Here is a 17586-nt window from a genome sequence, read left to right as displayed (position 1 = left end):
TGACCAAATTTCAAACAGTTATATTTATTTTAAAAAATGGTGCACACAAACCAATTTTACATCAAATTACTCACACAAGTATCACGTTTATGATGGTGTATTATAAGTGCTCTATGTGCCCTCCTTTTGAGGCTCGGACGACATCTACACGGTAGCCAAATTCATCCCAGACTGTTCGCAAGTTGTCTTCTCGGACTGTTGCTACTGCATCAGTTATCCTGGTTTTTAGCTCCTCAATATCGAGTGCTAAGGGAGGAACATAAACACGATCTTAAACGTTGTTCCTCCCTTAGCACTTGATATTGAGGAGCTAAAAACCAGGATAACTGATGCAGTAGCAACAGTCCGAGAAGACAACTTGCGAACAGTCTGGGATGAATTTGGCTACCGTGTAGATGTCGTCCGAGCCTCAAAAGGAGGGCACATAGAGCACTTATAATACACCATCATAAACTTGATACTTGTGTGAGTAATTTGATGTAAAATTGGTTTGTGTGCTCCATTTTTCAAGATGAATATAACTGTTTAAAATTGGGTCATTCTTTTTGAAACACCCGGTATATAAATATTGAAATTATAGAGGTTAAAATGATTATTGTTTGCTCCATTTTTCAACATAATTATAACTGTTTGAAATTGGGTCATTCTTTTTGAAAAACCGGTATATAAATATTGAAATTATAGAGGTTAAAATGATTATTTCCACACCTTCAAACTCTGTTAGATTGTTTCAATCTTCCCACATTGCATGCAATATTGTTATGCTGCTTATAGATGGGGGAAGTAGAGACAGAAACTTACTGGCGTCCACTGATTTTCATGACGTCACTAACCACTCGTTTCCATCCACCAAACATCTGTCATGAAAGTTGAATAATTTCTAGAAAAACAAAACTTTAAATAAAGTTTTTCATATCATTCAATAGTAGAAATAATGCCATTTTAGAATAATTAATACCTTAACATTTATTTTTTGAAGATGACATCTAGCAGGTATGTTTCTTTTCTACGCAATCATTCCAGTAGTCTCTTCATCACATTGTCCATGCATGGTTTGACGTAACATTACAACTGGAATTTTTGAAATCGCTTCTCGAATCTCGGCTTTCAATTGTTCCGTTGTTGCAGAATTGAAAGCCAAGATTCGAGAAGCGATTTCAAAAATTCCAGTTGTAATGTTACGTCAAACCATGCATGGACACAATGTGATGTAGATACTACTGGAATGTTTGCGTAGAAAAGGAATGCACATACAAGATGTCATCTTCAAAAAATAAATGTTAAGGTATTATTTATTCTAAAATTGCATTATTTTTACTATTGAATGATATGAAAAACTTTATTTAAAGATGTTTTATTGAAATTATTTAACTTTCAAAATTTCCTGTTTCTCTGAAACACTCTGTATTTTAAAGTTTTTAAAGAGTACTACAAGTTGTTATATTGTTTTAATTAATTTGAATAAAGTAGCCCATTCAAGTGATGTGATTTATTAATAAACCTGTATCAGCTACCGTCTATAGAAGGCATTGAGGATCGGCAACGTTGTTCTCCTATCTTCCTCCACTGCCATTATAACGTGGACCTCACTTTAATTCTCAAAATTAAAGTTAGGGATTGGATTGGTCATCATTACAACAACATTGGCAACTAAAATATTTAGAAAACAGGAAAAATGTTTACCGTCAGCACAGGTGGCCAGGAATCTGCCATTCGGGCTGAAGTCCATGTCGAGCACAGCGCCGCCATGTCCCTTGAGTTGCGTCATAAGCAAGGGATGCGAGAAGTTCGTCGGCTGTTTGCTTGCGCCGCCCGTGTTGCGCATCTGTTGCTGCTGCTGCTTGTGCTGCTGTTTGCGACGCGCGTTGCCCGCGCCGTTCGCGTGCTGCACGTCCTGCGTGTGCGCGTGCACTTGCTTGCCGCTTGCACTCTGCTCACCCTCTAAGCTTCCTGAGCAAATTGGAATGGAACAAATGAGTAAATAATGCAAACAAAAAACCAAGCTTCATGATGAAATTGGAATACAGTAGTACAAGAGGAAAACGGCAGCACATATATAACAATATGGAGTCTAAATAAAAATATAAATAGTAGTACAATAGTAGAAGATGAAGAAGAAGATATAGTAAGAAGAGAAAATAAAGAAGAAGAAGGAGTAGAAATAGGAGAAGACCACGGAAGGAAACAACACAAGGAGAGGAAGAAGAGGAAGACAGAAAAAGAAGATAGGATAGGAAGAGAAAATAAAGAACTAGAGGAAATAGTAGTACAATAGTAGAAGATTAAGAAGGAGAAGAAGAAGAAGAAGAAGAAAAGAAGAAGAAGAAGAAGAAGTAGAAGAAATAGGAGGAGACCACGGAAGGGATCAACAGGAGGAGAGGAAGAAGATGGTTGAGGAAGAAGAGAAAACAGGAAGAAGCAAACAAAACTCAGGTAAAAAAAGACGAAAGTAGGAGAATATGGAAAAAGAAGGGGAAAATGAGGATGGAGAAGAAGTAGACAGGAGAAGCGAAGGAGAAGAAAGAAATATATAATTGTTCAAATCGCAGTTACAATGATAAAAGAGGAAACGGTGAAAAAAAATTGTATAAGCTACATTAAAGACGAATTCTGCTAATAGTAAACTACGATTAAATTAGAAGCGGAGACAACTATATTATACAAGTTTTCCATGCTTAATCTATAATATAATAAAGTAAAGAATTGGCTCATACACGTATGGGATAGGAAATTCACGAATCACGCATCATCAAGATTAGTCTGAACTACTGGACTGATTAACTTGAAATTTTGCATATGGATTCTTAATTTACCGAGGATGGTTATAGGCAAATTTAAATTCTTCAAGATTTCAGTGAGTCAAGTTCTCAGTTTGTCAAGTTTTTACTTAGACCCTTGCAGAGCACGGGTTACTTACTAGTCTACAATAGATTGAAAGCTTCATAGTACAGAAGAATCAAGCAGATAACACGTTTTAGCAAAAAAAAAAAAACACGAGGAATTAAACTATGAAACAAATGTACTACACTAAATTTCACTTACAGTACTAAATTATGTAACAAATAGAATAGGAAAGATATATGAAATTCGCAGAGATACCACGTTTTGGCCAAAAAAAACACGAGGAATTAAATTATGAAAGGAATATACTACACCAAAATTTCACCAACAATACAGTACTAAATTATGTAACAAATAGAATAGGAAAGATATATGAAATTCGCAGAGATACCACGTTTTGGCCAAAAAAACCACGAGGAATTAAACTATGAAACGAATGTACTACACTAAATTCCACTTACAGTACTAAATTATGTAACAAATAGAATAGGAAAGATATATGAAATTCGCAGAGATACCACGTTTTGGCCAAAAAAACCACGAGGAATTAAACTATGAAAGGAATGTACTACACTAAATTTCACTTACAGTACAGTACTAAATTAAGTAACAAATAGAATAGGAGAGAAATATGAAATTCTCAGAGAAAAAACTAAGAACCCACGAATAGAACAAGAAAGAAAGAATAAGACGATGATATTGTCAAAGATTAGAATTGGAACCGTTTAGGGCGTAAGCATGTGGTACCTACTCTTCTAAAAGTTGCGTAATTCTGTATGATTGAATAATAACACTAAATAAATAACACTTAAATAAATAAATAACACTAAAAACACTTCACTTAAATGGCCTATTTTTGTACAAATTAATAAAAATAATATGAGAGCTTGTAGTACCCTTTATTAATGAAATATTTTCAAGTTTTCAATAATATAGGGCACTACAAGTTTTCATATTATTTTTATAAATAACACTATATTATCAATAAGAAGGTATTGACAACATCAACATCTTATTCTCTCACTTATGGAGAGATACCACAGCATCTCCTGTCTCTCATACAATCAAATTTGAAAAGAAAGAGCAACTTCACGTTCATCTCAGAGAAAAACTATAAATTCAAGATACCTGGGTGATTGGGTGGCTGACAGATGGGACAATATACTACAGGTACCATGCGATGAGTATCACACTGGTAAATAAAACCTAAAACTTCAATATTGTCGAAGATCCAAGTTGTTATCATGTCGAGATGTTATAAGGTTTTTAAAGAGTTGTAGATTCTACATTCTACGCGAACAGATAGTCCCCGAATAAGTTACGAATCAGTTTCACACACGTAATAAATCTTGAAACTTCAATATTGTCGAAGATCAAAGTCGTTATCATGTCGAGAGTCAAGATGGTATAAGGTTTTCAAACTGTTATAAAATCTACATTTTACGCGAACAGATAGTCCGAACGAGTTACGAATCGGTTTCACACACGTAATAAAAAATCTGGATACTTCAATATCGTAGAAGATCCTAGTCAAAAGTCAGAATGGCATAAGTTTTTTAAAGAGTTATAGATTCTACATTCTAGGCGAACATATAGTCTAAATGAGTTAGGAATACATTTCACACACTTCAATAAACCCTTAAACTTAGATATTGTAGAAGATCAAAGTTATCAAAAGTTATCATGTCGAAAGTCAAAATGATAGAATAAGTTTTACAAACTGTTTCTACATTCTACGCGAACAGATAGTCCGAATGAGTTAATAATCAGTTCCACACACTTCAATAAACCCTAAAACTTAGATATTGTAGAAGATCAAAGTTATCACAAGTTATCCTGTCGAAAGTCAAAATGATAGAATAAGATTTCAAACTGTTTCTACATTCTACGCGAACAGATAGTCCGAGTGAATCACGAATAAGTTTCACACATTTACATACAACTAAAAACTTCAACAATAAGTAGTGTTCATGTCGAAAGTCAAGATGATAGAGAATTTTTTAAAAGTAGTATAAAAACTAAAAATTAAGCGAACAAACTGCAAACAGTACCAGCGAGTAACTGAAGTAGACTGAATAATTTTAACGTTATCAATGTCCCCACTCAATGTATTTTAGTATTAACTTCAAAATCTGGATGACTCATAGCATGTTTACGACATTTCCAGCAAAACCATATTGCCATTTTGTAAGTCAATTGCTATAATATATCTGTCTAACTTCCATCAAATTAATTGGTCATAGTGAAAAAAGTAAAACGCAATAGTAAAGCCAGTATGATCCCAATAATATAGAGAGCTTAATGCGCAATAAGGTTGAAAGAGTTTCATAATTATTGAAGAATTTGTCTAAGTAAATAGCGAATAAAACAGAAAATAGCTAATGCTCTAATATTAATAGAATAATAAAGGAATCAATACGCAATTAAGGTTGAAAAACAGTTTGATAATTGAACGATGTTTCCAAGAAAGTGAGGAATAAAATAGAAAATAGCTAAGGCTCTAACATAAATTGAATAATAATATCAAATTCATTACGCAATAAAGTTAGAGAAGAATGCTAATTGAAGAATGTTTGTAAGTAAATAACGAATAGAAAACAAAAATTGTTGAAACTCTAATATGGATAGAATAATAAATAATATCGAATTCAATGCCCGATTGAGGTTGAAAAACAGTTTGATAATAGAAGAATGTTTCGGAGTGAATGTGGAATAAAATAGAAAAATTGTTAAACTCTAATATGGATAGAATAATAAATAATATCGAATTCAATGTCCGATTGAGGTTGAAAAACAGTTTGCTAATACAAGAATGTTTCGGAGTAAATAAGGAATAAAATCGAAAAATTGTTAAAGCTCTAATATGGATAGAATAATCAATAATATTGAATTCACTACGCAATTTTTTTTTCAGCACTAAAGCCCAATATGAGCTTTGGCCGCCTCCACTACAGCTCTCCACGCTTCTCGGTCCTCTGTCACTACGCAATTTTGGTTGAAAAACTGTTTGATAATTGAGGGATGTTTACAAGAAAATGAGGAATAAAACAGAAAAAAAGCTAAAGCTCTTATATGAATAGAATAATATAGAATTGAACGCGTAATTAATGTTAAAATAATTTGATAATTCAAGAATTTTTGGAGTGAATGAGGAATATAACAGAAAAACAGCTAAAAGTAAATTCGTATGGCTTTTGTTGGTGGTGAGTCCCTTGCGGGAAGGTCCCACCGCCTGAATTTATAATTTAAGCCGTCAATGGGCCTTACGACTGTCATACTTCAGCCGGGACCGACAGTTTAACGTGCCCATCCGATAATACGGGAGTGGTCTGGTTAAAAAACTTCTGGTATTGAGAGGGTTTGAAAAACAGCTAAAGTTCTGATATGAATAGAATAATATCAAATTCATTGCATGCACAAATTAAGGTTGGAATAGTTTGATAACTAAATAATGTTTCTGAGTAAACTAGGAATAAAACAGTAAATAACTAACCACCCTTTCAAAATTAGATATTAGATACTGTACTTATGGTAATTAAGGATAAAAGTGTCTAATAATAATTGAAGATTGTTTTAAAATGAATACGAAATACAACAAAAAAATGGCTTAAGCTCTAATACGAATAATATCGTATTCAATGCAAAATGAAGGTTAAAAAACAGTTTGCTAATAAAAGAATGTGTCGGAGTAAATAAGGATTAAAACAGTGAATAACTAACCACCCTTTCAAAATTAGATACTGTACTTATGGTGATTAAGGTTAAAAGTGTTTGATAATATTGAAGAAAGTTTCCAAGTATAGAAAAAGAATACAACAAAAAATAGATAAAGTTCTGATAAGAAGATAATAATATCGATTTCAATGCAAGCACAATATTAAGGTTCGGAGAGTTTGATAAAAACCCTTTATCTTTATAACTTGAAGGTAAATGAAGAATCTTAAGGTTAACAACTTCAAATAAATAACAATATAAAACAGAAAAATAGCTAACACCCTTCAAGATTTAAATCCTGTATTTATATGGAAATAATATTCCTAGACCTCATAACAACTAAACAAGTACTGAAGGTTAATAGCGAATCTTAAGGTTAATAACTTCAAATAAATAACAATATAAAACAGAAAAATAGCTAACCCCCTTCAAGATTTAGATCCTGTATTTATATGGAAATAATATCTAGACCTCATAACAACAAAACAAGTACTTAGGGTTGATAACGAATCTTAAGGTTAATAACTTCAAATAAATAACAATATAAGACAGAAAAATAGCTAACCCCCTTCAAGATTTAGATCCTGTATTTATATGGAAATACTAGTCCTACACCTCATAACAACAACAAAACAATTACCTTCAACAATAAAACAAGAAGATAAAAACAAATAAAAAGACTCACCAGATCGATAGTAGGTCTTAGTTCTGTGCCTTTTGATGCCAAAATCGGAGTGTCTCCGACTGTCCTCGTTTTGAATAGGGTGCACAAATAATTTGAAATCACTTGGCGGGTTGTGCTGGCCAAATTGAGCAAAATGCTCGAAACTTCCAGAGTGTCTCCGACTGTCCTCGTTTTGAATAGGGTGCACAAATAATTTGAAATCACTTGGGGGGTTGTGCTGGCCAAATTGAGCAAAATGCTCAAAACTTCCAGCTTCATCATTTAGACCATTATGATCAAATTGATCAAACTGGGAGCTTTCAGCAAACTGGTCAAATTGGCCAGCCTGCTGACTCTGGTCAAACTGACCCTGATCAAATTCTTCATGGGCCTGATCGTATTGCGGAAATTGCTGCTGATATTGTTGAGGCACATACTGTTGAGCGTACTGCAACGGTGGTAGAAACACAAAATTCACCGACCTCACGTACACCGGGTACACCACGAGCCCCGAAGGCTGTCTCCTACCATGGGAGCCCGGGTTCATGGTGACTACTAAAACACTAGTACACTACTAAAGCTAATTATGATACTAGTGGAAATTAATTAAAGCGAATGAACTTATAGAAATATCACCGGGAGCTGAAGATCTACAACCATCGATCACAAGAACCAAAAGTCAAGTGATTTCTACAACTCCAATTACATACCCGGGAAGCCTCTGATTTCCCCCACCCTTCACACATATGACACCTAATATAGGCAACCAGTTACCACGTCACAATGAAGCCCTGTGATTGGCTGACCATCGGGGGTGTGTTTACCTGAATACTACCGATTTCACCTCAGGCGATGGAAGGTCATTAACCTGGACTATAACTCGGCAAGTGAATTTGCACTAATTGGAGTTATGGAAACAGGTGAAATGTACTACTGGCATAGGGTTGGAACTGGGAAGTACAGATTTCACTTCCAAAATAGATTGTTGGCAAACACTGAACAATGGGTTGAAAGGTATTAACGGATAAGATAAGCTTGGAATGTTTGTGTGCCACTAATTAGAATACTACAATATTACAGTACTATTGAGTACAGTATTATCCAATACCATACAGTAATATAATATAATTTCACCAACTTCTATGTGAAGTGTGACGAAGACAGAGGTATGTAGTCTTCAAAAGGATATAGTAAAGAAGTTCAAAAAAGTTTTATGTTCAGGAAAAACTAACAAGGGGATTTAGTTTTCAAAAGGATAAAGTAAAAAAGTTTTATATCTAGGAAAAACTGAGAAAGGGATGTAGTCTTCAAAAGGATATAGTAAAAAAGTTCAAGAAAGTTTTATGTCTAGAGAAAATTAAGAAAGGGATGTAGTCTTGAAGAGGATATAATAAAAAAGATCAAGAAAGTTTTATATCTAGGAAAAACTGAGAAAGGGATGTAGTCTTCAAAAGGATATAGTAAAAAAGTTCAAGAAAGTTTTGTCGAGAAAAAACTAAGAAAGGGATGTAGTCTTGAAAAGGATATAGCAAAAAAGTTCAAGAAAGTTTTATGTCTAGGAAAAAGTACGAAAGGGATGTAGCCTTGAAAAGGATATAGTAAAAAAGTCAAGAAAGTTTTATGTTCATGAAAAACTAAGAAAGGGATGTAGCCTTGAAAAGGATATAGTTGAAAAGTCAAGAAAGTATTATGTTTATGAAAAACTAAGAAAGGGATTTAGTCTTCAAAAGGAGTTAGTAAAAAAGATCACGAAAGTTTTATGTCTAGGAAAAAGTAAGAAAGGGATGTAGTCTTGAAAAGGATATAGTAAAAAAGTCCAAGAAAGTTGTATGTCTAGGAAAAACCAACATAGGGATGTAGTCCTCAAAAGAATATAGTAAAAAAGATCCAGAAAGTTATATTATTATGTTTAGGTGAAACTAACCAAACGGCTAGAGTATAAGTACAAAAAAGATCAAGACCGTGTACAGATCGTCTGTGTAAGAACGAGAGAAAAACTGTTCAAGACTGTATAAGAACGACTAAAAACTCTAATCCAAGAAGTGTAAGCAAAGAGTAGGTAGGACCAAAAAACGGGGAACTATCTTTTTACAAAGATAAGTAACCTTGTAATTATTTCTGAAGGAAACTAATTGGTATATCTACAATAAACTATAGTATTAAATAATTCAAAGAAGTTTTATGTCTACTGAAAGGCTTGCAAACGTATGTACAGTATGTAAGGTATGTACAGTATGTACAGTATGTGTACGTGTATGCCATGTACAGTTTGTGAGCCATGTGAAACGTATTTTATAAACTGTCCCAGTACTTTTTCACAGTCACTATGCCAGTAAAAGAATGGTTATGAGGAAGGGTGGAATAGCCTAAGTTGTTTTCAACTACAGTATTATCTGTGAACTGAGCGCCAGTTCTCTTTTATCTGAGAGCTGCCTTATCTGCTAGTTGGCAGATAACAGGGTTGAAATGCTAGCTTATTAAATTTCGACTATGACTGAAACCATTTTTATGTTATTAAATTTACGAGAATGGATTGTTACAAGTAGTAGACTAATTTATTTATTATTTATTTATTCGTGGACAGAATCACAAATCATATAAATATGATTAGGAAGGAACAACAGGCTTGGCCCAAAACTATTACATTCCCAAATTTTGATAAATTAATAAAATGTCCAAAAAATAGGTTATGTTTCTAATGTTCAAGAGAGTTTTTTTATGTCTTCGAAAACCAACCAATAGGGAAAAGGACAGAGGTTTAAGTTCAAGGACAAAGGGAAAGTACAAAAAAGTTCACAACTACTCTAAAAGGTCTAAGCAAAGAGTATGTAGGTCCAAAAAAACGGCAAACTATCTTTTTACACCAATACAACAAACAACATAAATAATAGATGTTCAATAGATGAACTCTTTATCTATAAAGTTGATTTGCGAAATTCACTTTCCATTACGTAGCCTAAAAGACAAATTCAAGAAGTCTAAGCTAAGAGTAAAAAACGGGGAAAGCCAAAAAGATGAAAAAACGGCGGAAATTCTATCTTTTTACAACAATCCAACAAAATGAATCCTCAATGTATGAGATCCTATCTATAAATTGACTCGTGTAGATCCCTTTCCGTTACGAAGCCTAAAAAATCGAAAAAGGTCTTACTTCCGAATCTAAAAAGTCAAATCTAATCCCCGGTTCCTGAAAAGCCTGTTAAATTTAAATCATGATCAAATACCACGAGAGTCAATCAGAGCAGCTTTTTTTAAAGAAGGCTTTCTTGCCATTACGAACTAACGTCCAATTTCTAAAAAGTCCAGTCTAATGCCCGGTTTCTGAAAATCCTGTTAAATTTAAATCATGATCAAATACCACGAGAGTCAATCAGAGCAGCTTTTTTTAAAGAAGGCTTTCTTGCCATTACGAACTAACGTCCAATTTCTAAAAAGTCTAATCTAATGCCCGGTTCCTGAAAAGCCTGTTAAATTTAAATCATGATCAAATACCACGAGAGTCAATCAGAGCACCTTTTTTTTAAAGGAGGCTTTCTTGCCATTACGAACTAACGTCCAATTTCTAAAAAGTCTAATCTAATGCCCGGTTTCTGAAAAGCCTGTTAAATTTAAATCATTATTAAGTACAATAAGAACCAATCAGAGAAACCCTTTTTTTTAAAGGAAGGCTCTACTGATTGGTTCTAGTGGCATTTAACCACAGAGGGCATTAAATTTCACAGGGTTTTGTGCTACTTAGTCTAAGAATTTGGGAGAAATTGAATATACTATTCTAAATACGGTTTATCCGTTTCTTACAATTCTATAAAAAGGGCCAAGTCACAAAATAATACTGCAACATTGATATACGTCAATGAATCCTATTTACGACAGTAACTATGATACAGTACAACAATCCTATCCATCAGTTTAAACATTGTTGTCTAAATTTGATGTTTGTTCCATATGAACATGTCATCTGGACCTGAACTTTATGTTTGTTACATATTATGATATTAATAAATAGAATCTCCTACTGTGTAAGCAATGAGGAGATTACGTCACCCTCGGTAAATAACTGATGTAATTAATGTAATCCTACAAACAAGTACGATCTTGAATACGCTTGAATTCAGATGGCGACTATTTAAAAAATAGGAGTACTGAAATTAAAGACTAAATAGTATTATGATTAAAATAGCTTCAGAGAATATCTTTATCCGAAGATCAAAGTACTTTGTAGATTGAATAATTTTGATGACAATCAATTTAACTATAATAAGGTACACGTTATAATGACAGTATATTATTAATTAACATTGGTGTTGCTAATGTGGCAAATCATATGATTGCCACCTGTGATGTTTTCAACTGGTATAGTTTGTTTATCACTTGTAACAGTTTTATTTTCATATTTATCAAAAGTTCAATTTTGTCATTCAACATTAAAATTAATTCCTCATTCATTTAGTTCCATTTAATCAATTTCAACATAGGAATCATCAAAATTAAATCCCTATACTGTCTTTGTCTATCATCCTCCTACTATCTATGAATCATTTTCCTATAGTGAGGTCCACGTTATAATGGCATAGTGTGGCGTTATAATTCGATTAAACAATGATGTTCCTATCCTTGTCTATCATTCGATAAAGAAGATAGCGCTATCCTTTTCTAGCTCTGCAACAGTTCCACGCCGTTTTTTAACAATGTAGGAATACAATTAGAAAACAAAATAATATATAATCTCAATTATGAAAATTCATCATTGAATCATCGGAAATTATATATTTTTTTGTCGCTATCTGCTTAGCGCTATCTTTTTCTAACCCCGCAATGTTTCCAGACCGTTTTTCAACAATGTAGAAGTATATTCAATTGACAAGATATTTAATTTCAATTATGGGAATTTATTATAAAGTCATCGGAAATTGTATTTTACTGGCGAATAATATATCAAATTAGTAATTTTTAAAAAGAATGGACAGTAGTTATTATAACATCAGATATATCTGTATAAGTTATCCTCTAGAAAAGGCAGTATCAACACAGAGAATCAACAAGGCTGTTCTGCTATCTTTCTCCACTGCCATTATAAAATGCACCATACTATAATTGACCGAGCGAAGTGAGGTCTAAGATTCAAGTCGACGGTTTGGCATTTCTCTTATTGTTTGAAAGTTTAAATGTTTATATGTTGTGCATTTACGGCGAAACGCGGTAATAGATTTTCATGAAATTTGACAGGTATGTTCCTTTTTTAATTGGGCGTCGACGTATATAAGGTTTTTGGAAATTTGCATTTCAAGGATAATATAAAAGGAAAAAGGAGCATCCTTCATACGCCAATATTAGAGTGAAAATCAGACTATAGAATTATTCATCATAAATCAGCTGACAAGTGATTACACAGATGTGTGGAGAAGCCCGTCTATTGCTGTATTTCCATAAGGTCTATAGTTTCAATCAGGTACGTGTGGATGAGAATACTGCGTGAGGTCTACTGTTCACAGAACTACTAGTATGAACAGTGGTATTAGAATGAAAACCGACAAGCTATAGTCCATGTTATAATGGCAGTGTTTGATTAGCAATGAAATTGCCATCCTTGTCTATCATTCAACAAAGCGGATAGCGCTATCTCTTTCTCGCTTTGCTCTGTTGCTAGATCCTCTTTTAACAATGTAGAATAAATAATCAATTAACAAAATATTTCATCACAAGTATGAAAATTCATTATGAAATTATTGAAAAATATAATTTATTGCTGTATAAAATATAATTGATTATTTTAAAAGAGAATGAACCGTTAATATTACATCAATAAACATGTATCAGCTACCGTCTATAGAAGCATAGCCACCTCTAATACCTGTATTAGAGGTGGCCATGATAGAAGGCATTGACAAGACAGAGGATCGGCAACGTGGTTCTGCTATCTTTCTTCACTGCCATTATAACGTGGACCTCACTAAAGAGAAATGAGAGGGTATCCCTTGATGGAGCAGATAAATAGTGTATTTTATGCACTCATTCACTCTTATTAATACTAGTAGTTCTGTGAACAGTAGACCTCACGCAGTATTCTCATCCACAAGTACCTGATTGAAACTATAGACCTTATGCAAATACAGCAATAGACTGGAAGAGAAATGCCAAACCGTCGACTTGAATCTTAGACCTCACTTCGCTCGGTCAATTAAACAGTTACGTCAGGAATCTCTTTATCAATAAAAATAATGCTATCTAATTATTATTGAGTTTTTTTTCTACTCTCCAAGGGATTACACAGATTTGATTATTGTTCGATTCCCTTCACAAAAATACTCACCTTGAAACAAAAGATTACCAAACGAATTAGTATCATTTTAGAGCAGAAAACAATGAACCATTCTAAATAATGTACTTGGTCTGATGAACAAACACGGTCAATAACGGTTCAGTCCATGAGTCATTGCCCCAATTTAAACAAAGATACGAGATACAGTATCATTGTAGCATGATACAGTATCATGAACGGGATACCGTATCATTTTAATGAGAATATCGGGGCACCGAGCTTCGCTCGTTATTTATTTATTGACTTTTGATAAACCAAACACAATTCTTTAAAATGATTGGCGAAGTACTAACAGCACAGCCCAAAACTGTTTCTTTCCCGAATTTTGATTTATACACTATAAATAGTCCAGAAAGTAGGTTATGTTCCATACACTTGAATTCAGGTTCAATTTTCTGTTCAAACATTTGAATACAAAAAAATTATATACAAACCAAATTAAATAACAAAATAACACACACTAATCACTTGAAATTGTCAAATAATGATCAACTTTGAAAATTATTATATACTCTAGTTTAGGAGGATTATCATGTCATGTCAACAAATCAGATTATGATGATCAAATCGATTAAATTGTCTAGCTCAATAAAATTTCTCGCTGATTGATTATAATTACACAACTGGTGATAATTCTGTCTCTCTGCCACACAGGCACACGCATCTTCTGTTATCGGGAGACGACGAAACTATCATCTGTTTTCCAAGGATGAATTATCCTTTTAATGTCGTTCAGCGAGATTTCCAAAGAATGAGACCTAGTGCAATCGAATCTTTATATCATACACCTACTATGTTCCAAATTTTGTGAAAATCGTTAGAGCCGTTTTCGAGATCCGTAAAACATAAATAACCAGATATAAAAATAACCAGATATATACAGAAATTGCTCGCTTAATATAATAGGATATAGTATCATTGTAATGAGATACCGTATCATTTAAATGCGTTACAGTATCATTGCTAACGAGATACAGTATCATTGCTAACGAGATACAGTATCATTATCACGAGATACAGTATCATTGCTAACGAGATTCAGTATTATTGTAACGAGATACCGTATCATTGTAACTAGAAAGTGTATCATCACCACTTGAAACCAGGCTACAATGATGGCGTATCATTGCTAACGAGATACAGTATCATTGTCACGAGATACAGCATCATTGTCACGAGATACAGTATCATTGCTAACGAGATTCAGTATAATTGTAACGAGATACCGTATCATTGTAACTAGAAAGTGTATCATCACCACTTGAAACCAGGCTACAATGATGGCGTGATTTGGCGTTTCACTAAAATAAAATTTTCTCTTCCGTTGTACTGCATGGAAGTATGGACAATTTACGGATTGCGTGAAATAATATATTCCATTAGCGATGTCAATCCTCATTTTAATCACATATAATAAATTAAAACTAACCTCAGAAAAACTTCAGTTGAACGTAAAAAACTACGAAAAGCAGCTACGAACTCAACCGTTTAAATACGAAGATCATTGAGTTCATTAATTAACTTTCAATGTCAAACAAACCCCGAAAAGCTTCAATCGAACGTCAAAAACTACAAAAGACAACCTGAAACTCAACCTCTGAAACACTAAGGCCCGGTTGTACAAAAGCCGGTTAAATTTTAATCGTGGTTAATTTCAGGAGAACCAATCAGAGAAGGCTTCTTTGAAAGACGACTTCTCTTGTTAGTTCTCGTGGAATTGATCACGATTAAAACTCAACCGGATTTTGTGCAATCGGGCCTAAGTATTTCAAAGGTTGAGTTTGAAGTTTTCTTGAAGAATTTCAAGTGCATTTAGAGATTTAAATTTTTAAACAAACCAAAACCCCGAGTAAAAAGTTGGGTAGTGCATCACACGCACTACAAACCTTGACTAATTTGAAAAATATCGTTATGTCTACATGCAACCTGAGCGTATTGAATTAAATACAATTCCATTTTCATTCTATACAATTCCAATTACATTCTATACATTCTATGCAACTCCAATCAAATTCTATACACTGTGCTTGCAACTTCAACACCGTCTAATTTCAATACAATAGCTGCATAGTCAATCAGCAAACATTGTAGAAGTCTACAGATGGAAATAAATTGGAGGTATAATAATAATTATGCATTGTAGAAGTATTTATCGTGAGGTCAATGGCAGTGAAGAAAGATAGGAGAACAGCCTTGCCGATTCTCTGCCTTGCTACTGCCTTCTATTCAAGATACCTAATACTGGTATATCTTATGTAATATCAGAGACAAGAAATATAGCTCCTTTATCTATGGTTGTCTCAATATTTCGTTGTCTCTCTTGTCATTTCTGGTTTCCCGTTCTCTAGCACTAGGTATGTTTATTAAGAATCCCTTTTTTATTAAGTTATATCATAGAGAAACAATAGCGTAAGTAGATATCCCATGGTATAGGGAATTTATGTCGCAACTTTTACTGTAATCTCAAGCCGATTACTGTCGATTATTGTCAATTTTTACTGTTTTGTTGGGGTGATAGTGTATGAACGGCACAATTTGAGAGACTACCAGCGTCACACAGCTTCATGGGAAGAACTACGTGAACTATCGGCTTGGGATAACAGTAAAAGTTGTGACATAAACGCCCTATACCATGGGATATCTACTTAGGCTATCTTTTCTCTATGGTTATATTGTGTGTGCTTCTAAATTCTAAATTCCAAATTAACTTTCTAAATTCATAGCACGGCACAATTACCTGCACGGTTACCTGCAAAATTACCTGCAATTATATAGCACGGTTAATACCTGTTCTTTGTCGTTTAAAACAACATGAGGTCCACGTTATAATGGCAGTGAAGATGGGAGAACAGCCTTGCCGAATCTCTGCCTTGCCACTGCCTTTTATGGAGGATAGTTGATACCGGTATATCTGATGTAATATTAACTATTCTTTGTCGTTTAAAAAATACATGAGGTCCACGTTATAATGACAGTGAAGAAAGATAAGTGAACATCCTTGCCGATTCTCTGCCTTGCCAATGCCTTCTATAGAAGGAACCTGATACTGGTATATCTCATGTTAATATATCAACTGTTCATTCTAGTTTAAAATTATCAACTATATTTTATTCGTCAAGATAAATGATACCTTTCAATGATTAAATGATGAATTTCTATAATTGAGATTAGATATTTTGTTAATTGATAACATTTCTACATCGTTGAGAAACGATCTGGCAACGTTGCAGAGCTAGAGAAGGATATCGCTATCAGCTTTGTTGAATAATAGGAATCTAGATTCCCACGGCAAGTAGATATACATAATTACAACACAAGAAATAAAAATAATTTTACAATAAAGAAACACAATAAGGAAAAATATAAACAAAGTCTAACGTACATGGGAATAAAATTTATTGGTTGTCTCCCAGGTTGCATAAGACATGAACCTGATAGATCAAAATTTAAGGAATTGCTGAGAGCATATTTGATGGATTTAGCATGCTACAGTATAAACGAGTTTACTGTAAAAAATGAATTTTATACAGTCACTAATTTCTCTTTAGCTTTAAGTTAGTTTTTAGTTTTTGACTTTTTCATGTATTTTTTGGAAATAAATAAATGATTGATTGATTGATTGATAGACAAGGAAAGCAACACCAATATTAATCAAATACTGTCATTATAATGTGGACATCACTACAGTAATGCTGCATTTGTGATGATTAAATTAAGAATTCAGGTTTGACAATTTGATTCGAAATTCTTGGATTACCATTAGGCTATAATTGAGATTAGATATTTTGTTGATTGATTACATTTCTACATTGTTGAGAAACGATCTGGCAACGTTGCAGAGCTAGAAAAGGATAGCGCTATCTGCTTTGTCGAATGATAGACAAGGATAGCAAAACCAATATTAATCAAATACTGTCATTATAACGTGGACGTCACTACAGTAATGTTGTATTTATGGTGATTAGATTATGATTAAGGTTTCAGAACTTGGTTCTCAATTTTTGGGTTACCCTATTTTTGACTCATAATAGGAATGTGCATCTGTGAT

General features: G+C 33.5%; 1 protein-coding gene across 5 annotated transcripts in view; it reads right to left on the bottom strand.

Moving 5' to 3' along the window:
• Positions 1 to 17586, bottom strand: part of LOC111060330 (RNA exonuclease 3-like) — a 102058-nt gene that overhangs the window by 10060 nt on the left and 74412 nt on the right. For 3 of the 5 annotated variants that reach the window (XM_039436879.1, XM_039436877.1, XM_039436878.1), the window contains exon 2: positions 1684 to 1950. In XM_039436879.1, coding sequence (XP_039292813.1) covers positions 1684 to 1950 — 267 coding nt within the window. Of the gene's footprint in view, positions 1 to 1683; positions 1951 to 7240; positions 8280 to 17586 lie in introns of those variants that run through there. The other 2 variants (XM_039436876.1, XM_039436875.1) reach the window with 2 other exon arrangements.

Source organism: Nilaparvata lugens, chromosome 10 (assembly GCF_014356525.2).
Source record: "Nilaparvata lugens isolate BPH chromosome 10, ASM1435652v1, whole genome shotgun sequence".
Taxonomy (NCBI): domain Eukaryota; kingdom Metazoa; phylum Arthropoda; class Insecta; order Hemiptera; family Delphacidae; genus Nilaparvata; species Nilaparvata lugens.
This window is presented reverse-complemented; position numbering and strand designations above follow the sequence as displayed.